Below are 25,076 nucleotides of genomic sequence, written 5' to 3' on the forward strand. Positions count from 1 at the left end.
CACATTTAAAAGAATCAAAGATGTAGCAACCAAAACTCACTTTTAATCTTGATGCTATTTATAAGGTAGTAGCAACCAAAATTTGTGGTTAATCCTGATACTATTTATAATGCGTATTATTTTTGTGTGACGTGTTCACTTGCTATTGTGCAATTGGCCATGATGCCATAAAAAGAACATACACCAAGCAGATGATTCATAGCCTTGCCCAACACTTAATTGAGAACAGCACATATTTGTACTTCTTTGCATAATTTTACGTGAGCTCTGTGCATAGGCTTGGATTAAAGAAAGATCATTTCACGTCTGAATCTGTTCTGGTAATAAACAGAAAAAAGAGAAAAGATAAGTGCAGAGCCACACTTTTTTAGAATCAAGGACTTTTAAAGAAGATTGCACAGAGATGGCAGGAAAATAATTATTCCAAGTTCTAATCAAAAGTGAGTCAATTCGACAGAACAAATGTTAATGTGGTAGTAGCCTCTAGTATGTCAAAAATTGAAAAATAGTACACATTTGTGTATGTCCATTGTCTTGCATATTAAATGTTATTTAGAATATCTGTATTTTTAAAGAAACTCAAATTAACTACTTGTGGGATGTGACAAACCTCCATTGGGGAAAAGTTAGATTTTTGTTTAATCAGGTTGTATTATTCCAGAGTTTTGTATAATGTATGTTTGAACATATCTATTTTAATTCTGATACCCTTTTTCTCTCCCAGAATAATGAATCACACTCTGTTCCACAGCTGGTTTAAATATGTCATTGTGTTCTTTTTTAGCTTTTTGTAATCATAACAGCATTTGTTGTTTAATCCAGCTGAAATTTATGGAAGTGTATAGTGTGATGTACGGATCAAAGGCAACCTTCATTCAATTGAATGCTGTTGCTGTTCCACTATTTATTAAAACATGATTCCTTCTTTAAGCTATTAATTTTGGTCTGATGTATATGTATTAAATTCTTACAGTTTGGATTCATTTTCTGGTATCATGAATATGAATGATTTTGCAAAACAAAAATCCAATGGTGTATAGTTCAATAATTGTTACCTCGTACATAACTTCAAATCTGGTAGGAAGAATCTGACATTGTGATCTTCAGAAGGTCCTTGTATTGTTCCATTATTCTTCACTAGCAATTTATGGTGTTCAGTAGAGTCTTTTGGATCATTTAAAACACCAAATAACTGTGCTTATAAGGCCAGATTTCCTATAAGCCCTACTTCAAACATAGTGGAATTTGAATCTTTGGGGACAGAGCCCAGCAATATGTATATTAAAGACATTCGTTTTTGTTTTTGTTTATGTTTTTGTTTTTTTTTTTGAGTCAGAGTCTTGCTGTGTCACCCAGGCTGGGGTGCAGTGGTGTGATCTCTGCTCACTACAACTTCTGCCTCTCTTGTTCAAGCGATTTTTCTGCTTTAGCCTCCTGAGTAGCTGGGATTACAGGCATATGCCACCACACTCGGCTAAGTTTTATATATATATATATATATATATATATTTTTTTTTTTTTTAGTAGAGATGGGTTTCACCATGTTGGGCAGGCTGGTCTTGAACTCCTTACCTTAAGTGATCTGCCCACCTTGGCCTCCCAAAGTGCTGGGATTACAGGTGTGAGCCACCAAGCCCAGCCATATTAAAGAAGCTTTTTGTTTGTTACAATTTGAGAGCTTCTACTTTAGGAATAAAGGTCACTTTTATTGTAATTCTTTCCCCAAATCCCTGGCCAATCCCCCTGCTTTCCTTTATACTCTTATACTAGTCTTGATTGGGTGCAGTGGCTCACACCTGCAATCCCAATACTTTGGAAGGTCCAGGCGGGAGGATTGCTTGAGGCCAGGAGTTTGAGACCAGCCTGGGCAATATAGCAAGATCCTAACTCTACCAAATATATATATGTATGTGTGTGTGTGTGTGTGTGTGTGTGTGTGTGTATGCCTAACTTTACCAAATCTATCTATCTGTCTGTCTCTGTCTGTCTGTCTATCTATCTATACCAGGCATAGTGTGTGTGTGCCTGTGGTCTTAGCTGAGGGAGGCTGAGGCCAGAGGATAGCTTGAGCCTCAGGAGTTCAAAGTTGCAGTGAGCTGCGATGGTACCACTGTGCTCCATCCAGGCTGGGCAACACAACAAGATTCTGTCTCTAAAAAAAAAATAAATAAAAACAAAAAGAAAACAGTCTTATGCTTTTATTCTTGACTCGATCTGTCATGTCTGGAATTATGATTATTCTCAATGATTTGATATTTGTAATTATTATGAATACAATAGTATTCCTTGTTTTGTTTTGGTTTTTTTTTTTTTGGTTCTTGGTTTGTGTTGTTGTGTATTGAACACAGGAACATATATGTAGGTATGTGGAAATACAATAGATTTTGGGGAACTTATTTCTATTTTCTAACTTTTCTGAACTCATGTTACTGCTAATAGTTTTCCGGTTAATTTTTAGAAATACTGTAATGGGTTTTCTGCAAAAACTGACCTATATTGCTTTCTCCACTATATTTATGTCTCTTATTTTGCACTTGACCACATTTTTATATCTATTTGCACTTGGCTACATTTTAGAACTATTTGAAATGAGAATTAGGGTGGGGACAGTGTATAAGCTAAAGAAAATTACTAGTTCAGTCAGCTAAAAAATTACACATAACAATTCAGATAAGAATGAGAACTGAAGAAAGAAGTTGCTTCTTTTTTAAAAAATTGACTGTACTGAGGTATAATTTGCACACAATAAAATGTACCCATTCTAGGCCAGGTGCAGTGGCTCCCGCCTGTAATCCCAGCACTTTGGGAGGCCGAGGCAGGAGAATCACGACATCAGGAGATCAAGACCATCCTGGCTAACATGGTGAAACCCCGTCTCTACTAAAAAATACAAAAATCAGCTGGGTGTGCAGGCGGGCGCCTGTAGTCCCAGCTACTCGGGAGGCTGAGGCAGGAGAATGGTGTGAACCCAGGAGGTGGAGCTTGCAGTGAGCAGAGATCGTGCCATCGCACTCCAGCCTGGGCGACAGTGAGACGCTGTCTCAAATAATAATAATAATAATAATAATAGTAAAAGTACCCATTCTAAGACTCAGTTCTATGGGTCTTAAGAAATGTATGCACTTGTGTGACTACCATCACAAAATCAAGATATAAAATATTCCCACCACTCCCCAAAGCTTCTTCATACCCTTGCAATCAACCCCACCACCTCCCGAGGCTCCAGGCAACAACTGGTATGATTTTTGTCACCATATATTAGCTATGACGTTTCTAGAATTCCAGTCATACACCATGGACTCTTCTGTGTCTGGCCTCTTTCACTTAGTGCAATGTTTTTGAGATAATCCCATGTCTTAGCAATTTTTGGGTATTTTGTTCCTTTTTATTGCTGGGTAGTATTCCATTGTATGGATGTACCTCAATTTGTTTTTTTTTTTTTTGTTTTTTTTTTTTTTTGAGACTGAGTCTGGCTCTGTCGCCCAGGCTGGAGTGCAGTGGCCGGATCTCAGCTCACTGCAAGCTCCTCCTCTCGGATTCACGCCATTCTCCTGCCTCAGCCTCCCGAGTAGCTGGGACTACAGGCGCCCGCCACTTCGCCCGGCTAGTTTTTTGTATTTTTTAGTAGAGATGGGGTTTCACTGTGTTAGCCAGGATGGTCTCGATCTCCTGACCTCGTGATCCGCCCGTCTCGGCCTCCCAAAGTGCTGGGATTACAGGCTTGAGCCACCGCGCCCGGCCCTCAATTTGTTTATCTTTTGACTTATTGATGGATATTTGAGTTATTTTCAATGTGGGGCTATTATGAATAAAGATTCTATGAGGATTTGTATACACATCTTTGTGTGGATGTATTTTTATTTCTTTTGTGTAAACACTCATGTCTCAAGATGTACTCAAGGCATCTTAATTTATGTAGATGAACGAGTGGAGATACATGGAGGCCAATGCCTTTGAAAGAAGATTTTTATTACTTACATTTCCCAAGAGGAGAGGTCACACCATACCATGCTGGGGCCATATGGGGAAGCACCAAGGTTTTTTCAGGAGGCAGAAGCAAGAGTGAGGGGAAAGCCTAGGCCAGAGACTCTATTAGAGTTTCCATGGGAAAGACAGGGCAGGTGTGGGTAGACAGCATAGGACTGAAAAATATGTGGGCTCTGGGCTATGAGGGTGGTCTCTGGTTGTCCAATACATGGCCCTGGGTGGTTTAGGGCAGGGAAATATTGGTTGGTATGTGAGTTAGATAAGGAGGTGATTCAGAGTATAGGCTCTGGATCTCAGAGGAAATGTAAACAACTTTGGTTGTTAGTTTGGCCCTGAAATTAACGGATGTCAAATAGACAAATACAGAATCTAAGAAAACACAGAACAACTGAAGACTTGAACTACTGTCTCAAGGAAGTGTATATTTAACTTCATAAGAAACCAGTAGCTGTTTTCCAAAGGATTGTACCTTATTACATTCTCATCAGCAATGTATGAGAGTTCTAGCAGCTACATATCCTCCATAACACTTGGTGTTGTCAGTCTTTAAAATTTTAGACATTCCAATGAGTGTATGGTGAAATCTCATTGTGGTTTTAATTTGATTTTCCATAGTGACAAATGATGTTGAACAATTTTCATGTGCTTCTTGGACATTTATAAATCTTTTGTGAAACTCTTTTGTGAAGCATCGGTTCAAATCTTTCCCTCATTTTGGGGGACTGTCATATTATTGCATTGTAAAAGTTCTTTACATATTATGGATACAAGTCCTTTACCAGATATATGCATTGCAGCTATTGTCTGTCAATCTGTTGCTTACCCATTCATTTTCTTAATGGTATTGTCTGAAGAGCAAAAGTTTTAAACTTTGGTGAAGTCCACTTTGGCACTTATTTCCTTTAGGGTTCATGCTTTTTTGCATCTTAAGAAACTTTTGCCTATTCTGAGGTCACAAATATTTTCTCCTATGTTTTCTTCTAGACTTTCTATAGTTCTAGCTTAAGCATTTAGGTCTATGATTGATTTCAAGTGAAGTTTTGTGAATGGTGTGAAGTAAAGGTCAAGGTTCATTTTTTCCCCATATGACTCTCCAGTTGCTCCAGAAACATCAACGCCCAACTGGCTTGGGCCTGCCTTGACTCTGCTGATACAATGGACCCCTGAAGATGTGCCTAATATTCCCATTTGTTCTAAATCTTTCCATTCAATGACCTTGACCCATTAAATGGAAAGATTTAGTGATGGGGTCACTCCATCACTCACCATGGTGATCCTGTTGACAACAGCTGGAGTGCATTGGTGCAATCAAGGTGCACTCTGTGCAGCCTTGAACCTCTGGCTCAAGTGGTCCTCCTGCCCCAGCCTTCCAAGTAGCTGGGACTACAGGCATGTGCCATCATACCCAGCTAGTTTTAAAATTTTTTGTAGAGATGGGGTCTCGCCATGTTGCCCAGGCTGGTCTGAAACTCTTGGCCTCAAGCGATCCTGCTGCCTTTGCCTGCCAAAGTGCTGGGATTACAGGTATGAGCCACCATGCCTAGCCAGAAAGCCCAATTTTTAAGATTATTGTCTAACTTGACACTCTACGAGAAAACCAAATGTTTTATTCTAGGGAGTCTTTGTTCATCCCCATGAATTAATGAAACTATTGATTGAATAGGGGGAACAACTGGGCAACTTGATTTTGGGAATATAAAACCACACTGGTCAAGGGTGCCTCTTCTGGCAGCATGAACAATTAGATTCTCTGAGTATTCTCATCTTGCTGAGTGTGGAACATAACTGAACATGCTGAATAAAATCTAAAAACATTTTTTTAAAAGGTATTGATGAGCTTTCCAGAAACTAAGGGATACTCAAAGGCCAAAAACTAAGTGAAATCTGCCCCCCCCAGAGACTTAAAAGCATTGACATTTTAGGCTTTTGCTGTGAGGGAATTTGCCAGGCTGGTGAACACCTCACAGGCTTGGTGATGCCCAAGGGCTTGGCCCACAGGAGGAGACTTGCGCGAGGAAGTCTTCCTAGCCTGCCTCTTCCTTCAACCCCTCTGCCCTGGTCCCAAATTTTCTAGGGCCTTGCTTCTCAAAGCGTGGCCTGCAGAGTTCAGCAGCATAGACATTACCTGGAAATCTGTTAGAGATGTAGAATCTCAGACCCTACCTCAGACTCACCGAATCCTTATCCACATTTTCAGATGAGTCATGAAAATATTCAAGTTTGAGAAGCACCCATCTCAGGAGCTTGCAGAAATTTCAATTGTCAGCTTCAGCAGTGTCCACCAGGTGGCAGGTTTGCAATAGGCACAGGTAGCTAGAGCTGCAACCGGCCACCCAAGTCTCTAAGTGGCACTAGAAGTTAGGAACAATTGCTCATGAACTGTGGAGGAATGAATGGAGGAGTGACTCCAGAGGAGACCCCTAATCAAAGAGTGGCGGGTGGGGGGTGTGAGCCACAAGTTCCTCCTGTCTGGGCAGTCTCCAGTTGTATTGTCTAGTGAGAGGCATAGGCTATACCCTCTCATTTTACAGACAAAGAAATCAAGGCCCAGAGAGGGAGGGAGACTTAGCCAAGTGCTCAGCAGCAGGAAGTAGTATCAGGGTTGGACTTGGAAGGCAGGTGTCAGGCTGCCTGGCCTGGGCTGAGAGCACTCTACGGTCTAAGCTGACCTGAGCAGCTGCCTCTCCACTCCCTCCCCTCAGATGCTCTTTGAACAGCTACCTAATTTTCTCTGGAAGTGCTAGAAGCTGCTGTTATAATAATTCAATTTGGATGGCCAGTGGTATTTCCACATAATATAGTTTGGATATTTGTCCTCGCTCAAATCTCATGCTGAATTGTAATCCCCAGTGCTGGAGCTGGGGACTGGTGGGAGATGTTTGGATCATGGGCAGATTCCTTATGGCTTGGTGCTATCTTCGTGATAGTGAGTTCTCCCAAGATTCAATTGTTGTAAAGTGTGGCACCTCCTGCCTGCTCTGTCTCTCCCTTTGTCTTTCTCTCTCTCTCACTCACTCCTGCTTTGACCATGTGAAGTGCCTGCTCCCACTTCACCTTCTGCCATGAGTAAAAACTCCCTGAGGCCTCCCCAGAAGCTGAGCAGATGCTGGAGCCATGCTTGTATAGTCGCAGAACCATGAGCCAGTTAAACCTCTTTTCTTTATAAATTACCCAGTCTCAGGTATTTCTTTATAGTAGTACAAGAATGGCCTAATACACCACAATACTCAAGGTCCTGTGGCTAGAATCACTGCCTAGGAAGGTCAACTTTGAAAGGACCTCAAAGCCATGAAGCCTAAAACTAGCTTCCAGCAAGGGAGAGAGACAGCTGAGGCCACAGAGGGGCTCCAACAGCCAGCCCACTGCCCCCACACTGCCATGTCTTGCCATTAGTTCATTTGGGTTTTTTGTTTGCTTCTTCATTGCTTTGTTTCTTTGGTTCCAATTAGGCCTACTCTCATGTCTAAAGGATTTGTAGTAACCCAAAAATGTATTCAAGGCCAAAAAATTAAAAATAGATAGGTGAGGAAATGGGGCAATGGGAAACTAAAAGTACAGATGTAGAGGCACTTTCCCTCCAGGTCCTTTGATAGAAGCTTCCATTACCTGTGACACAACAGGGAAACTCAGTTTACTTGTTCGTCCTAGTCCCATGGTTCACGGCCTGGACCTTGGGAAAGTCCCTTCTTTCCTCGGAGTTATCATTTCTCCATGAGCACAGTGAGGCGCTTAGAGATCATATGTTCTGGCCACCTGGGATCTTGACAGTCACTCATTCGGTTAGGGGTTTCTGAAATACCAGGTTCCTCACAGCAGCCTTCAGGCCCTTGTTCCTCAGGCTGTAGATGATGGTGTTCAGCATGGGAGTGGCCACTCCATAGGAGAGGGAGATGAGTTTGTCTGCAAAATCCTGCTTGTCTGCCCCCAGTGGGTCCTTCGATTTGGGTTTCCCATACGTGAAGAGGGTGGTCCTGTAGAAGACAACCACAACTGTGAGGTGGGCAGAGCAGGTGGAGAAGGCCTTTTGCCTGATCACGTTGATAGAGATGTCAGCACAGGCCAACTTCAGGACAGCCAGGACCTCACAGGTCAAGTGGTTGATGATATTGTCCCCATAGAAGGGCAGGCAACTGACCACGTTTAGTCTCTTCCCTTCCCTCAGGGCAGATGGGCCAAGAACTCCTCTGCTGTGGTGATATCAGCCAGGAGTCAGTCCCAGGTACCCTGTAACTCTAGTGCCAAGACCTTAAACTTTTACTGACCTTTAAGTAAATTTCACTTCACCAGCGAGCCTCTATGACTGGATAGCAAGGGGCCTTCTGCACGTTCTGGCCAAGTTGAAGTTCATTTCTCTCTGAACCTCCCTCCTCCCCATTTCCCATCAGCTCTCACGAAAGACACTGACTTGCTTCTGAGGCTGGTCCTGAGGTTTCCCTTGCTTTTTTCAGGGAATTAAAAAATCTCTGTTTGGGACTTCTAGGTGCTCACACGTGATTTATCCTGGGTTATCATAAGCTTGTTGACAATCCAGGGGTTTTGCAGTTGGCTTTATTTTACCCTGTGCCTGAAAACCATACAAACTCTCTAGAAATCCATCTCCTCCGAGCTCTGCTTTGTGACCTGACCCCTTCCCAGGTTGTTACAGGAGCACTTCCTGCCAGGAGCTCTAAGACTCTCCTGTACTTTCACGAGCACACAGTGTCTGTGCCATGGCCATTTGACTCAAGTCAACAGATGGCTACTGAGCACACCTTCTGTGCCAGGCATGATTCTCAGCACTGGGGACTCAGAGATGAAAATCAAAGTTTCTACTTTAAAGAGCTCAATATTTAGGAGAAGACAGACATGCCAAGAAATCAGTGCAAGGGCTATAACAGCAACAACAGCAGCTGTAGAAGCAGTGGTAGGAGCTATTATCAATTGAATATGTTTTGTACTAGGAGGTCAGATGCGGTGATTCACCTTTGTAATCCCAGCACTTTGGGAGGCTGAGGCAGGCGGATTGCTTGAGCTCAGGAGTTCAAAACCGGCTTGAGTAACACAATGAGACCCCATCTCTACAATTTTTTTTTTTTAAAGAAATTAGCTGGGTTTGGGGGCATGCACCTGTAGTCCCAGCTATAATCAAGCAGCTTAGCAGTTAAGCCTCAAAAGGCATTTTAAAACTCTTTTTACTTTCCCCTTTCTTCCTCCTCCCACCCCCAGTCTCAAGATACAACTTTGAGACAGACTGCATATGTGTTACCTTTCATCTTGAAATACAGCCTCGGAACGGGCTGTGAACCTCCACTCCCTTTCTTTTCCCACTCTGTGCTCCCATGCCTTATGCACATTTATTTACCTAGATGCTTGTTAAGCATATACCACACTCACTTATCTGGTCATATGCTTCCTTTGATGCTGCAGGGTCAGATCCTGATAGGGACCAGACACCTCCAGAATTCTCTCTCCAACAAAAGGTTACCTCAGGGTTGGAACCCACTCTCAGCTGAAGAGTGACCACAAGATTGACTGTGATTAATTTATAACCTGGTAGGATCCACGATGGCACCAGCCCCTTCACCAAATGGAACAATAATTCAAGATGAGCCATTGGAGTGTCAAGGAACCTGGTACCTCCTAGCCCCCCTTGCCTCTTCCACATTCCAAAATGTTTTCTTTAAAAACCCCTGCATTCCCTCCACAAATTGAAGAGTGGAATTTGCTGTCTACTTTTCCCCTTGCTGGCATAGATAATAAAGGAATATTACTCTTCCTTATCATAACTCATTATTATTTTGACTTCTTTCTACAAGCAGTGAGCAACCAGATCCTTTTGCTAGTGCCACAGCTACTCAGGAGGCTGAGGTGGGAGGATTGCTTGAGCCCAGGAGGTTGAGGATGCAGTGAACCAAGATCATACTGCTGCACTCCAGAATGGGTGAGAGAGCAAGACCTTGTCTCAAAAAAAATTAAAAAAAAGAAAGATTATATACTAGGCACCTTATCTACTGTCATTCTCATAACATCCTCAGAAGGAAAGAGCTATCATTCCTGTTCTCAGATGAAGAGAGAAAGCGCAATAAAATCCAAAACATGTGGCTAAAGAATGGGGGCAGATGTTCTCAATCCACTGGTAGGCTTTTAAGCTGGATCTGAGTCCCAGCCATATAACTGCCCTGTTTTCCTCTCTGCTTTTAAATGTAAAGGTCAGACTAAAAGACTGAATGAATATCCATCTACCCCTGACATCTTCCATACACAGGTCAGGATCTGTAGGAACTCTGTCTAGGCCCCATGTCTCCAAGGTCAGATTCCTCTCTGACCCAGGGCTGGATGTCTTGATTTCCCTTGAGGAACTCCTCTTCTGTCTTAGGGAGAAAGCCATTTGGTTTATTCCACAAATGGAATCATGGTTCAAACCTTCATTCTCTTGTAAGAATAAAGATAAGAAATGTTTCTATTTTGGGATCACTTAAGCCTAATTAATTTGATTTGGAAGTATTCATGTTTGGAGTGTTTGCCAGTGTTTTTCTTTCAGTGGTCATGCAAAATAGTCATAGAAACAGCCATGGGATAGATGCTGTCTGCTTAATTGGGGTTCCCTAAAACACACCACCATACAGGCCAGTCTTCAATTCTGGCTTTTGTTTTGCTCATTGACAATGGTAGGTCCAAGCTTAGAAGGGGCCTTAGGGACTAATCAGGCCAACTCCTATGCAAAGCATACAGGCCCTACTACTTCTTGATCATGGTCCTCCAGGCTCAGCTGGAATACAAATGCCCCTTGACTTACAATGGCGCAATGTAGTGATAAACCATCATAAATGGAAAATATTGTAAGTTGAAAATGCATTGAATACCCTTAACTTGCTGAGTGTCATGGCTTAGCCTTGCCTATCCTAAATGTGCTCAAAACACTTATAGCAGTCTACAGTTGGGCAAAATCATCTAGGACAAAGTCAATTTTATAAGACAGTGTTGAATATCTCATGTAATTTATTGACTACTATACTGAAGGTGAAAAGAAATGGTTGTATGAGTACTCGAAGTACAGTTTCTACTGAATGCATATCATTTTTGCACCATTGTAAAGTTGAAAAATTGTCAGCCAGCTTTCTTCCAGCACCCTGTGCTGAGAAGAGCTCTATGTACATGGGATACATTTGTTTATAATTTATGTGTACTTGGGTAATCCTAACCATTAATTTTTCCAGAAGTAAATACCTTGGGGATGAGGAGAGCCATCAAACCTCCATTTTTCTTTCTGGGGTCTGGCTTTGTCACCCAGGCTGGAATGCAGTGGCACAATCAGCTCACCAAAGCTTTGAACTTCTGGGCTCAAGTGATCCCTTTGCCTCAGTCCCGAGTATTTTGGACTACGTATGCACCACTACACCTGGCTAACTTTAAAAAATGTTTTTGTAGAGATGGAGTGGGGGGTCTCACTCTGTTGCCCACGCTGGTCTCAAACTCTTGGCCTGAAGAGATCTTTCTGCCTCACCCTCCCAAAGTGCTAGGATTACAGGCATGAGCCACCATGCCCAGCCAAGAACTCCATCTTTCTTTTTTCTTTTTTGAGATGGAGTCTCACACTGTCACGTGGGCTGGAGTGCAATGGTGTGATCTCGGCTGACTGCAACCTCCGCCTCCTGGGTTCAAGCGATTCTCCTGCCTCAGCCTTCTGAGTAGCTGGGATTACGGGTGCCTGCCACCACATCCAACTAATTTTTTGTATTTTTAGTAGAGATAGCATTTCACTATGTTGGCCAGGTGGGTCTCGAACTCCCAACCTCAGGTGATCCGCCCACCTTGGCCTCCCAAAGTGCTGGGATTACAAGCATGAACCACGGCGCCCGGACTTCAGAACTCCATTTTTCTACTGACACCTCCTCTGGTTCCTGTCCTCACCCATGCCAATTGCTTCCAATTATATTCAGTTGCTCAAATGGTCAGTTGCTCCATTTATATCATCATTGGCTGCCTTTATTCCCTTCTGTCTTCAGACATTCCCAGGCATTTCAGACCTATAATGATGCATAAAAGGTGCCCACTCACTTTTGTACAAATAACATTGGTGTTATTTCCTTCTGAATATGCCTGGAACTAGAATTTACGTTATCTGGTGTCAGAGTCACAGAAATGCCTCATGTCTTGTGAAATAAGGCTTCTCTATCTTTTGTGCCTAAATTCATATTGAACCTATGCTATTTCTAAGGAGATGAGAGTGGATGTATGCCAGGAATCACAATTTTTTCAAATTGCTCCTTGAAAGGGACTTCTTTAAAAGTCATCAGGCCATCACGGCCCCCACAGAGGAATACGCTGCTGCTCTGCTGGCCACTGCTTTAGAGAGAGTGTCTGGCAACCAAGAGATCCTTCAGGTTGGGATGGCTCCTGGAAACATCAAACTGCCTTGGCAGAGTGTAGAGGAAGGAGCCAAAAGGCTCAAAGAATTTGATATGCTAAATGGACTTTTAAATTAGACCTACCAGATGGCTATGTTCCCTAGGAAGGCTAGGGGACACTCTCTTCACTAAGTTAATAAGAAAATGCACTAGTGAGGTACATTATCGAGAAGTTCAGCAGTGTTTATCCTCTGTCAGCTGAGGCTGACTGTAGGAGGTGCTGTTTTGGAAGTGGGGTCTCCTATTTAATGGAGATGATAATTTTCTAGAATAGTAGATGCCTAATGACAGCACTTAACTATTAGGGGCAAGAAGATTAATTGCTGTAATAGACAGCAAGGTCAGAATAGCAACCAGAGGACCAGACCCACAGGAATGTATGGTGATGAGTATGAAACTGTGATGTTCCTAGGAGCAAGACAGGTAGGCAATTTAAAACGTTGTAAATGTATGTAATTTAAAAAAAAATCAAGCATGGATGAGCAGAAGCCTGACAACAGCTTCCCTGTTGAAAAATTATGATTATTCACTCAATTCCAGACCTAAATTAATTCTTAGATCCAAAATACCTCAATTGAAGGAGAGGCTGGTCTCTGAGGAGGAATCCTGCAATGCCCTTGCATGTATATAGTAGTGATTTTCTCTATATTTCCCTTCAGGGACTTGTGACTATTTCCCTGAGTAGCTATACACTGGGGAAAATGGAATACCCCAATATTTTGAGAGCTGTTTGTTATGAATCTTAACTGACACTAATACCAAGGAACCCAAAGGAGCATCACAGATCCCTTTTACTGTAGGAGTATATGGAAATCAGATGATAAATGGGGTCTAGACCCAAGTTTGTTTCCTGATAGGACAAATGGATTTTTATGGAACTAACCACTGGTAGTCATTCTCCAGGTTTCCAAATGTGTAACTGGCACAGACATACATAATAGCTGTTCTCACATTTGCAGTAGGGATGAGTCCTGCCTAGAGTGGGATCTGCGACATCCACCTCTCCCCTGCCTCTGGAAGGAATCTCTCCTCCTTCCTGTTTTCATGTCTGCTCCTTCTTCTTCCCCTTCTGGACACCTAAATGTGTCTCTTTAATGGGCTTAGGCTTTTTAAAAAGTGAAGGGAACTAGTGAATTCCAGCTGTTTTAATTATCTAGGCCACCCTCTCTATGTCCTCATTACACTCCCACCAGTAAAAACGCATTTAGGGCAAAGACCTGAGTCTTATTTCACATGGGGATGAGGAAGAAAAAAAGAGAAAAGAAAAGGAGAAAACAACCTAGTATGTACTGGCATGGCTAAAGGACCAAAGTTTGGTAATAACTGACAGCTATGGTCTGAATGGTTCCCCTAAATTCATATGTTGAAACTTAATTATCGATGTAATAGTATTAAAAGGTACAACCCCATGAATGGGATTAGTAACCTTATAAAAAGGCTGGAGGGAACCAGCTAGCCCCGTTTTTGCTTTTTCATCCCTTCTGCCATGTGAGGACATAGTGTTCGAGGTATCATCTTGGAAGCAGAGACTGGACTGTCACCAGACATCAAACATGCTGGTGCCTTGATCTTGGACCTCCCAGCCTCTAGAACTGTGAGAAATAAATTTGTACTATTTATACATTACCTAGTCTCAGGTATATTGTTAAAGCAGCAAAAATGGATGAAGACGCTGACATTTACAAATATAAAGTGGACTGAAAATAGTCACTATAATACATTAAGTTTCACTCCTATCTCAGTCTGTTTCTTGAGTGTAGGAGGAAGTCATGGACTTAGAGCTCTTTGGGCTGCAAAGGACACACAGCCAATCTCACTGGTGTGTGATGACTGTTATTGCTGGCCTGTTATTAGTTGTAGGATTGAGAATTATTTTTGCATTTGCTTCTTCACAGTCTTTTTGGTGTTTCAGAACAATGTGGGCATACTCATGGAATGTGTGCTATGTGTAACTGCTATGTGTCATGTTGGTTGCATGGACAAAAGTTTGGAAGCTGCTGGCACCCAGTCATACAGTACTTAGTTACTGCTGCAGTCAGGTGGCAAGTTTGCCTCTGAATTCCCCTGTGGTGACAATAAATAGATGAATGTTGTGAATGACAAGATTCTTAGTGTCCATGAGATCAAAACAAAGCAGCTGCTCAGGTCTCACTATTTCTAGTGCTAAGATGTGAAAAGAATTCCTGCCGTAGTACTAATACTCACCATTACATGTTGGGGTAGATGACATTTTCCAATTTATCCCTACATGAGAAAGAGCAAAGGTCTCTGGGGTGACACCAAATCAGAGTAAAGTAAGTAGCAGTTTTACATAGGACAAAACAACATTGTATTAGTCCATTCGTGCAATGATATAAAGAAATACCTGAAACTGGGTAATTTACAAAGAAAAGAGTTCTAATTGGCTTGTGATTCCAGAGGCTGTACAGGAAGCATGGCTGGGGAGGCTTCAGGAAACTTACAATCACGGCAGAAGGTAAAGGGGAAACGATCATATCCTACATGGATGGAGTAGGAGGAAGAGGGTGAAGCAGGAGGTGCTACACAGTTTTAAACATCTAGATCTCATGGGAACTGACTCACTATCATGAGAACAGCAAGGGGGAAATCTGCCCCCATGATCCAATCACCTCTTACCAGGCCCCTCCTCCAACACTGGGGATTACCATTTGACAGGAGATTTGGGCAGGGACACAGAGCCACACCATATCCTGTATCCTCCAAGATCCCAAATTTTTGTTTGTTTGTCTCTTTTGACCACCTCTATAACTCTTATGGATATTCATCAAATTCTGTATCAAAGAATTTAAGATTTAGTCAGTAAAATATAGCTACACTATGACACAGTATAGTTCTGTGTAAAGCCAACAAACTAACCAGCAGCCTCAGAAATTTTATGGCTCTTTCCACTGACAGTCTAAGGTCCTCCCTGGTTACTATTTCCCCAAGAGAACAATGAGGAATTTGGAGGTTGTGCATTCTGGCAGTCTGGGAATCTGTGACAGTCACTCTGTTAGGTGTTTTTGAGCCACGAGGTTCCTCACAGCAGCCTTCACATCCTTGTTCCTCAGGCTGTAGATGATGGGGTTGAGCATGGGGGTCACCACCCCATAGAAGAGGGAGATGAGTTTGTCTGCAAGGTCCTGTTTGTCTGCCCTCAGCGGGTCCTTAGACTTGGGCTTCCCATACATGAAAAGGATGGTCCCATAGAAGACAATCACGACAGTGAGATGGGCAGAGCAGGTGGAGAAGGCCTTTCTCCTCCCCTCAGCTGAGGGGATCCTCAGGATGGTGGCAATGATGAAGACGTATGAGACAAAAATAAACAGGACTGGGAGTGCAAGGAAGATCATGTTGGCCACAACCATGCTGATCACGTTGATGGAGATGTCAGCACAGGCCAACTTTAGAACTGCCAGGATCTCACAGGTGAAGTGATTGATGACATTGTCCCCACAGAAGGGAAGTCGCATTGCTAGGGATGTCTGTACTACAGAGTTGGTGATACCAGCTGTCCAGGAGCCGACAGCCATGGGCACATAAGCAGCCTTGCTCATGACCACAGGGTACCTAAGTGGGTTGCAGATGGCCACGTAGCGATCAAACGCCATCAAGCTCAAGAGAACACACTCTGTGGCTCCCATGGCAAAGGAGAGGAACATCTGCACTACACAGGCTGAGAAGGAGATGGTTTTCCTGGGGGTCAGGAAGCTGTCAAGGATAAGGGGGACTGAGGAGGTTGTATAGCAGATGTCCAGGAAGGACAGGTTCCTGAGGAAGAAGTACATGGGTGTGTCAAGGCGGGAGTCAAGGATAGTCACCAGGATGAGGACCCCATTGCCCAACAGGATCACCAGGTACATCAGCAAGATAAGCATGAAGAATGTCTTCTCCAGCTTTGGGTGGGCAGAGAGGCCCAGAAGAATGAACCCCAACATAGGGGAGGTCTCATTGGACCTGTTCATGGTGCATCTGCTCTGTCACCTGGAGGAACTCAGAGGTCAACCTCAGCATTCTCTTACTCCGAAAGTACCTGGAAGGCCAGGCACAAATCCTTGCCCTGCTGAACAACTGGGGAATAACGCTGATGATTTGTTCATCTCTATGGGGTTCTAGGAACAGTGCAGTACAGGTCAATATTTAACTTCTGCTTCCAGTAAGAACAAACAGGCTAATTTGGACTAACTGTCTTGCAGATGACAATTAGACAAACTGGAAAAAATATATAAAACATTGGAGAAGTAATAAGACAATGAGGAACATAGGGTTTTGATTCTGAGGAAAAGCAAGGACCTAGAGATGTAAGTCTAGCACTTGTGGCTGTGATTCAACTCCAGCATTTGCAGCTTCTGGAGAGAGCCATGGAGAGACTGGGAAACATTACTGACAGCCTCATGGAGATGGAGAATAGGTTTTGTTGTGAAAGACTCACCTGAAAGGCCCCTCACTAAATGTTCTCCCTTTGGGATGGACTGTTAAAGGGCAGCACCATAAGAATAAGGGCAAATCAGAAGGAAACAGACATTTACCAATGCTGTAGTTCAGCTTCATATCTTCTCAAGCTCTGAAATTGAATTGAGGTGATACCAGAGTTTTGGTGCTCCCAAATGCCTCACAGAAGCAAACATAGATCCACTTTGGAGGAAGATAATATCACCCCAGTCTCTAAATCATTTCTACAAATAATTTTGCAAACACAACATCTGGCACACACTAAAAAAGAATAAGGCTCACAAGGAGACAAGAAAACAAATCAAAACTAACAGAAAAAAAGTGACAATAGAAAGTAAAGTGTCTCTTGGGGCATGTAGCAGCCAAGAGGATAGCTCTAGTGACACTTGCCGAGAGAATAAGCCCAGGCCACCTTCACACCTCTGGTGCCAAGGTCTCAACATTTGGTTGATCCTTTTATGCATCTGTGGCAGCAAGTAGTCCCCTATGCCCCATGGCCAAGTTGAATGAGAGTTCCGACTGAACCTCCCCTGTTCTTTTCATTCTCCATTGCCTGCGGCCAAGGCATTAACTTGTTCCTGAGACTCTTCACAGAACGTTGGGTCCTGCTCTGCTAGCTTTTTTTTTTTTTTTTTTTTTTTTTTTTTTAATGGAAAGGTTAAATCACTCTTGATAAAAGATTCTCGGATTTTCCAAACTTTGGCCAGGCACCTGAACCTTCTTCTAGGTCCATCTGTGTACTTGCTTATAAAATTCAGTTTCAGCAAAAAGCCCTGCTAAGTCAGTTCAGCAAGAACCCCCCCTCCTCAATATCTGATCATCCTCAATATTTGATGAGGTTCCTCATCCTCCACCATCCCCAGGTAATGTCTGATTACCGTGTCCTCTCTTCAGCAAGAATTCTGTTAGGTACATTTAGCCAGAATCCCCTTTACCCCCGATGTTTCTTCTTAGTAATTTTCCATCCACTGACCTCCAGCCCCCTCCTTGGCTAAAAATTCCCACTTGTGCCTGCTGTATTTGGAGTTGAGCCCAATTTCTCTCCCTTACTGAAAATTCCCATGGCAGTGGTCTCTATACCTTTTGAGATAGTCCTTAATAAAGTTGGATTTGCCATGCTTTAACAAGTGTTGATGAATCATTGTTTCCTCAACACTCCTCAGACTTCAAAGTGCTCCTCAAACTACTCGAACTATGATTTGTTCTGGACCAGTAAAAAACTTGTAGGCAACTGAGCAATATGGTTTTATTAGCATTGTATCTAAAATACTTACGAACCTCCCAGATATCCATCTCTCCAAGAACACTCAGTAATCCAGCCCCCTCCTCTGCTGTTGCAGGGATGCTTCCTGCCTAATGAGCTCTGAGATACTCCTATGTTGGTGGTTAGCACATTACAGCTGTGACCAAGTCAGTGCCCTAATAATTCAGGTCAGGTTAACATTTATCTATTGAGCATCTACTTTGGGCCAGGCATAATTCTAGGTGCTGATAAAAAAGAAAAAAAGAGCTCAAATTCTAGTGGGGAAATAGTCATGCAAACAAATACTTTCATCATCATCATTATCATCATCATCATCATCACTATCATCATCATCATCATCAACCATAACAATTACTTGAATGCTAAGGATAACAGGTCTTAGGGTCTATTTAGTAATTGCTCCCTTTCTAATGCAGAAAGCCCCTTTCACATTCCTGATAGTCCTAAAACCTAGATTTGACTATCTGAATAATGTGAGGTTCTTTATCTTCTGGTAAAGCTCACTTCATTTTGAAGTAGTTACTCTGTGATATTGAGCTGAAATCTGCCTCCATGCAACTTCTACCTGACCTTGTCTTCTGGAGCCCCTAAAGGCAGTTAATCTCTCTTCCACAAAACTGCCTAAATATAGAGAAATAGCACGGCTTCAGCATGAAGATAAAGAAGAATCAATCTCCCTTTCTCTCTTAAGGTCTTAAAAAAGTAGATATATCTCCTAGAGGCAAAAGAATCATCCAGGAGCTCACTACAAAGGCTGACACTGAGAATGGTCCCTAAGCTTGAGGATGACTGAGGTGTCCGAGACACACTGCCACTGCGACGTATATGTTGGGCAGTGCATCTGTCCCCAGCTGGGTTTCTCACTGTAGGTTGATCAGCCAACACTCAAGAACTTGCATCAGATCATATGAAGAAAATATTCCCTCTACATCATCATTATCAGATCCAGAAACATGCTTATTATTATTGCCAGACTTTGTATCTAACTCTGAAGTGAGAAAGAGCCCAACAGTTTTTATCAAGAAAGGACAACCAATTGTGAGAAGAAGACTACTAGCTGTATGGTCCCTGGCAAGCACCTATTTCCTCAGCATGATGACAGGGTGAGGCCAGATGAGCTCAGACATTCTTGCAGGTTGAGGAGGTCTATTTGATTTTGTGAGAATAATATCATACCAATGAAATGGCTTCACATCAGCCATCCTCAAGCCCCCATTCCATTACAATCAAGTCTGATGATAGAAATGTAACCAAGCTGTTGATTAACGGGTGAAAATATATGGTTGGATCAAAGGAATAAGACCTAGTGTTCAATAGATCAGGAGGGTGACTATAGTTTACAATAAGCTACTATACCTTTCAAGATAGCTAGAAGAGAATAATTCAAATATTTCTAGCATAAAGACAAATGTTTAAAGTGATGGATATCCCAACTACACTGACTTGATCCTTGCAAATTATATGAATGTATTAAATTATCACATGTACCTTAAAACCATGTATATCTATTATATATCAATAAGAAACTGTTTTTTAAAAAATAAATGTAGCCAATGCTAATGAAAATTGTGGAATTCCTTTCACCAAAACTTGCCCTTACCTTTATAAAAAAACATCGTGAGCAAGAAGGATCAATTTTCCAACGGTTGGAAAGAGGCTGTGTGTCAGAAACAGAAACACTGGGTCTGAACGCCAGGGTGAGGGCCCAGGGTGAGGGCCCGGGGTGAGGGCCCGGGGTGAGGGCTCAGGACATGCGACAGGTGAAGGGTTCTTTCTGCTTCTCCTGCCTCATGTGCTTGGGGCACAATCTCCAAAGGACTGGCCATCACCCTTAGAAGATAATTTAAATTGCAATTTATTCTTTGGGACCACTGTAGTCCCTGAAGTCATTTAAAGTTTGGAAAGTGAGTTGTACTCAGTTTAGAAACTTTTTATCCTTCTGGGATAACATCCCCAAGAACCAATTATGTTGGCAGCACTGGAGGAAGTCAGCTGTCTGCTTCTTCTCCCCCTCCTTCTCTCCCTTCCTCTTTCTCTTCCTTCCTTGTCTCCTTTCTTTCTTTCTGAACATCATAATCCCATTAACAGGGTCCAACAACCTGTGGGTCAGTGATTCCGGGATTCATTCAAACCCCAAGTGCTTTCTCCTGTGCTGCAGCCAAGCCCCGTCATCCTCAGTCTATGCTTACGCAGTGGTTTGGGGCATCTGGGTGAAAGACCTATACTCTCCCTCTAAATGTTCATCTCATTGGATTAAACACCTTGAAGCAACCTGCTGTGTTCTGCCTCAATTCTTAGTGGGCACCCAAGTCACTGTCCTTTCAGCTTCTTGTCATCTGTGCATGTGCTCCCAGCCCTCATACGAGTCATGGACAGAATGTAACCCAGGACAGGGTTGAGTCTAGAGAATGGGCACATTCCTTTATTCAGCAAACAATTATTGAGCGTATGCTCCTTAAAAGGCAGAAATGTGTAGAGTAACCCAGGGTACCTGCCTTCTGGGAGTGCACCCTCTAGCGGCAAGAGGGAGGCACATGAAAAAAATACAGTTGACTCTCGAACAGCGCAGGAATTAGGGTGCCGATCCCCATTGCAGTTGAAAATCCATGTGTAACTGTTAACTCCTCCAAAACAACTACTAATAGCCTATTGTTAGACTGAACCCCTAACCGATAACATAAACAGTCGATAAACACATATTTTGTATGTTAAAGGTATTTTTATAGTGTATTCTTATAATAAAGTAAGCTAGAGAAAAGAAAATATTAAGAAAATCATACTGGGTGCAGTGGCTCATGCCTGTAATCCAGAACTTTGGGAAGCCAAGGTGGGCGGATCGCCTGAGTTCGGGAGTTGGAGACTAGCCTGGACAACAAAGTGAGACCCCGCCTCTATGAAAAATTATCCGGGTGTGGTGGCACGTGCCTGTGTCCCAGCTACTTTAGAGGCTGAGGACGGAGGATGGCTTAAGCCTGGGTGGCAGAGGTTGCAGTGAAACAAGATGATGCCACTGCACTCCAGCCTGGATGACAGAGCCAGACCCTGCCTGTCTCTCTCTCTCTCTCTCTCTCTCTCTCTCTCTCTCACACACACACACACACACACACACACACACACACAAAAATCACAAGAAAGACAAAACATGTTTACTGTTGGTTAAGTGGAGTGGGTCATCATAAAGGTGTTCATCCTCCTTGTCTTCACATTGAATAGGCTGAGGAGAAGGAGAAGGAGGAGGGGTTGGTCTTGCTGTCTGAGGAGGAAGAGGAGGAAGAGGTGGAGGAGGTAAAAGGGAGGCAGGACAGGCAGGCACACTCAGTGTAACTTTATAGAAATATATGGTAATTTCTGTCTGATGTTTTAGCTTTTTCATTTCTCTAAAAATGTTTCTATCAGTACCAATTCTTCTACCATTTGCTTTAGTTTTAGTTTTATCAGAGAAGGGCCCATATCACAGAATAAGTCAACAGCAGCCTTGAATACTCAGAGCCCTTCTGCGCGATTGTCTAATGCCAATTCATTTCCTGGCACTGCTTCTTCTATGTCTTCTTCCTCATTGTCTGGCACTGGTTCTGAAGCACTCATGCCCGTCAAGTCATCTTCTGTTAATTTCTCCAATGTGGTGTCTATTAGATCTTGAATTTCTCCAAGATCCATATATTAAAACCTATCACTCCTGGCCTTTCTTCTGCCATCATCGCAATCTCTTTCATGATATCCTTGATTGGCTCTGTGAAGTCATGCACATCTGGACACAGTTTTTTTCCAGCATGAAATAATTGTTTTGGACTTGATGGCCTTCACAGCTTTTTCTGAAGTAACAATGACATCTTCCATGGTGCCTTTATGATGTTCTCTCTATTGGGGTTCTCTTCCACAGTGTTGACAATCCTTTTCATAGAGCACCATGTGTAATGAGCCTTACAGGTCCTTATGACCCCCGGAGCTAGAGGCTGAATTAGAGATGTGGGGGCGGGGGGGACGAGTAGACACTTCATTGCCTTCAGTGTTGAACTCGTGGGATTCTGGGTGGCCGGAGGCATCATCCAGTATCAAAAGAAATTTAAAAGGCAGACACTTAGTGGCAAGGAACTTCATGACTTCGGGGACAAAACAGAAACAGAACCAATCCAGAAGAAGGGTCTTCATTGTCCAGGCTTTCTTGTTGTGTTTATCTCTTCCCTTCAAGGATTAGGGGCTAGCAGCTTTATAGATAAGGGCAGCCCTGACCATAAACCTGACTGCATTTATACAAGGCAGTAGAGTTAGCTTATTCCTTCCTGACTTAAATCCTGGTGTTCACTTCTCTTTCTTACTAATAAATGTAACATTTTTTTCCCACCTCAATGATTTTCTTTCCTTTCTTTTAGAGACAGGGTCTTGCTCTGTTACCCAAGCTGCAGTGCAGTGGTGCGATCCTCATTGATTTTCCTAATGGCGTCTGGGAACTCGTCGGCTGCCTATTGGTCTGCAGAAGCTGCTTTTACTATTATCTTGATATATTTTTTTAAAGCCAAATCTCTTTCTAAAATTAGCAAACGGCCAGGCACGGTGGTTCACACCTGTAATTCCAGCGCTTTGGGAGGCTGATTTGGGAGGATTGCTTGAGCCCAGGAGTTTGATACCAGCCTGGGCATTTAGTGAGACCTCGTCTCTACAAAAAAATTTTAAAAAATCAGCTGAGTGTGGTGGTGCATGCTTGTAGTCCCAGCTACTAGGGAGGCTAAGGTGGGAGGATACTTTGAGCCCAGGAATTCAAGGTGGTGGTGAGCTATGATTAAGCCACTGCGCTCCAACCTGGGCAACAAAGTGAGATTCTTTAAATAAATAAATAAATAAATAAATAAATAAAATTAGCAAACCATCTTTTTTTGGCATTAAATTCTCCAGCTTTAGATCCTTCACCTTCTATTTGCCTTACGTTGTTATATAATGATTTCATTTTTTTCTTGAACATACTACATTCTATAGATATGCCTTTTGTATAGCAATCCTGCATCCACTTAAAAGCTGCATTTTCGGTATGAGATAAAAAGATATTTTGCAAAAAGTGTAGGGTTTTGGCTCTTGGCATAGCTGGAGCAACAGCTTCATGAATTTCCCTTTCTTTCTCTTTCTCTTCCTTCCTTCCCTTCCTTTCCCTTCTCCTTCCTTCCTTCTTTTTCCTTCCTTCCTTCCTTTCTTCTTCTTCTTTTTTTTTTTTCCCAGTGGTTCTTATACTGCATTCACTTATTTTGAAATGGCAGGCAGCCACAGATGCAGACCTCAATGTATGGCACATATCAAGCAATTCAACTTTTTTTTTTGGGAAGGTCATAACATTTTTCTACTTCTTGGGAGCACTTCCAGCATCACTAGTGACACCTTGTATGAGTCCCATGGTGTTATTCAAGGTTTACTGTACTGTTACAGGAAGAGGGCCCCAATTCAGACCCTAAGAGAGAGTTCTTGGATCTTGCACAAGAAAGAATTCAGGGTGGGTCCATAAAGTGAAAGCAAGTTTATTAAGAAAGTAGAGAAATAAAAGAATGGCTACTCCACAGACAGAACAGCCCCAAGGGCTGCTGGTTGCCTATTTTTATTGTTATTTCTTGACAATATGCTAAACAAGGGGTGGATTATTCATGCCTCCCCTTTTTAGACCATATAGGATAACTTCCTGACATTGCCATGGCATTCGTTAACTGTCACGGCGCTGGTGAGAGTGTAACAGTCAGGATGCCCAGAGATCACTCTCATTGCCATCTTGGTTTTGGTGGGTTTTGGCTGGCTTCAGCTTCTTTACTGCAACCTGTTTTATCAGCAAGGTTTTTATGACCTGTATCTTGTGCCAACCTCCTATCTCATCCTGTGACTTAGAATGTCTTAACCTTCTGGGAATGCAGCCCAGTGGGTCTCAGCCTCATTTTACCCAGCCCCTACTCAAGATGGAGTTGCTCTGATTCACACGCCTCTAACAGTACCACACTATATGTGATAAAAAGTATCCAAGAGCTGCAAGAGATCACTTTTTACTGGACACTCAATTTACTGGAGAGAAGAACTGCTCTCCTGGAGATGATTAGCATCACACAGCATTTTAAGCAGACATTTGAAATACCTAAGCTCACTGCAACAGCAGCAGGAGGTGGCTATAAAATTATTACAGTTGCACAGTGTATACGATAGCGAATTTTATGCAGTTGTGGTTTGATACTGCATCTTTACATTTGTTTATATTTCTCTCAACTGTGAATGGTGCCATGTATGATCTGTGTTTGCTTGTATAAGTTTTGATAAATTTTAAGTTTTTATAATAGATTTGTGTATATTTTATGGCAATAGATGATAAAATAGATGAGCATGTACATGTGCTTTATGCATTCATGACATACCTAACTTTTTCTTAATTTTTTTTTGATATTTCTAGGCTACACAGTTTGTCTGTGAGTGTTTTCAAGTTGTCGCAAATCTCCAAAAAATTTTTTCCAATATACTTTTGGAAAACATCTGCTTCTAAGTGGACCCACACAGTTTAAACCTGTGTTGTTTGAGAGTCAACTGTAGTTACCGAGCCAGGAAGGCAGCACGGGAGCAGGTGAATTTCCAGGCTGCGGTGAAAGCCCAGAGGGAGGCAGGGGTTAACCTTCCCAGAAAAGTGATCTCAAGGCCTGCAGTGTGCTAGAGCACTGGCCCATCAACTAGCACATCTCCCAATTCCCATTCGGTAACTTCATGGGTAGCTGCAGTGAGAGTATTTACACCACAGAAATCAGGAAGTGCTACAGATCAGGGCTTTTTTGACCTGCAAAGTTAGTTGTTAAACTTCACTAGCACATCATGGGAATGGATGAATGATACTTTGCCTGATAAAAGGAAGTGAGGAAGCATCCCAGGCAGAAAGGGCTGTGTAAACAAAGGTACAGAAATGAGAAAGAGCCAGGAGTAGGGAGAGACCAGCAGTGCAGTGTTGCTGGCTCATAAAGGGGGCAGGTGCTGCTGATGGA

General features: G+C 42.6%; 6 protein-coding genes across 7 annotated transcripts in view; 3 read left to right on the top strand and 3 right to left on the bottom strand.

Annotated features, from left to right (window-relative positions):
- The window catches only part of HINT2 (histidine triad nucleotide binding protein 2), a 546,951-nt gene that overhangs the window by 273,461 nt on the left and 248,414 nt on the right, over positions 1-25,076 (top strand). Inside the window, exon 1 of one of the 2 annotated variants that reach the window (XM_050762265.1) lies at positions 22,068-22,071. The exons of the other annotated variant lie outside the window; for it this stretch is intronic. The gene's annotated coding sequence lies outside the window, so the exon portion shown is untranslated. Of the gene's footprint in view, positions 1-22,067; positions 22,072-25,076 lie in introns of those variants that run through there. 2 annotated transcript variants of the gene reach the window in all.
- CLTA (clathrin light chain A) overlaps positions 1-25,076 on the bottom strand; it is a 429,778-nt gene that overhangs the window by 183,249 nt on the left and 221,453 nt on the right. The window lies entirely within an intron of this gene.
- Positions 1-25,076, top strand: part of SPAG8 (sperm associated antigen 8) — a 454,367-nt gene that overhangs the window by 177,706 nt on the left and 251,585 nt on the right. The window lies entirely within an intron of this gene.
- The window catches only part of TLN1 (talin 1), a 501,447-nt gene that overhangs the window by 114,448 nt on the left and 361,923 nt on the right, over positions 1-25,076 (top strand). The window lies entirely within an intron of this gene.
- The window catches only part of RECK (reversion inducing cysteine rich protein with kazal motifs), a 394,564-nt gene that overhangs the window by 99,667 nt on the left and 269,821 nt on the right, over positions 1-25,076 (bottom strand). The window lies entirely within an intron of this gene.
- On the bottom strand, positions 15,380-16,339 carry LOC126938077 (olfactory receptor 13C7-like). The gene has a single exon (XM_050762220.1). The coding sequence runs from the start codon at positions 16,337-16,339 to the stop codon at positions 15,380-15,382; it is 960 nt and encodes a 319-aa protein (XP_050618177.1).

The sequence above is a fragment of the Macaca thibetana genome, chromosome 15 (genome assembly GCF_024542745.1).
Source record: "Macaca thibetana thibetana isolate TM-01 chromosome 15, ASM2454274v1, whole genome shotgun sequence".
Lineage (NCBI taxonomy): Eukaryota > Metazoa > Chordata > Mammalia > Primates > Cercopithecidae > Macaca > Macaca thibetana.

Excerpts from the sequence above, each read along its gene's own strand:
- LOC126938077 (XM_050762220.1), bottom strand. The coding sequence starts at position 16,339 with ATGAACAGGTCCAATGAGACCTCCCCTATGTTGGGGTTCATTCTTCTG.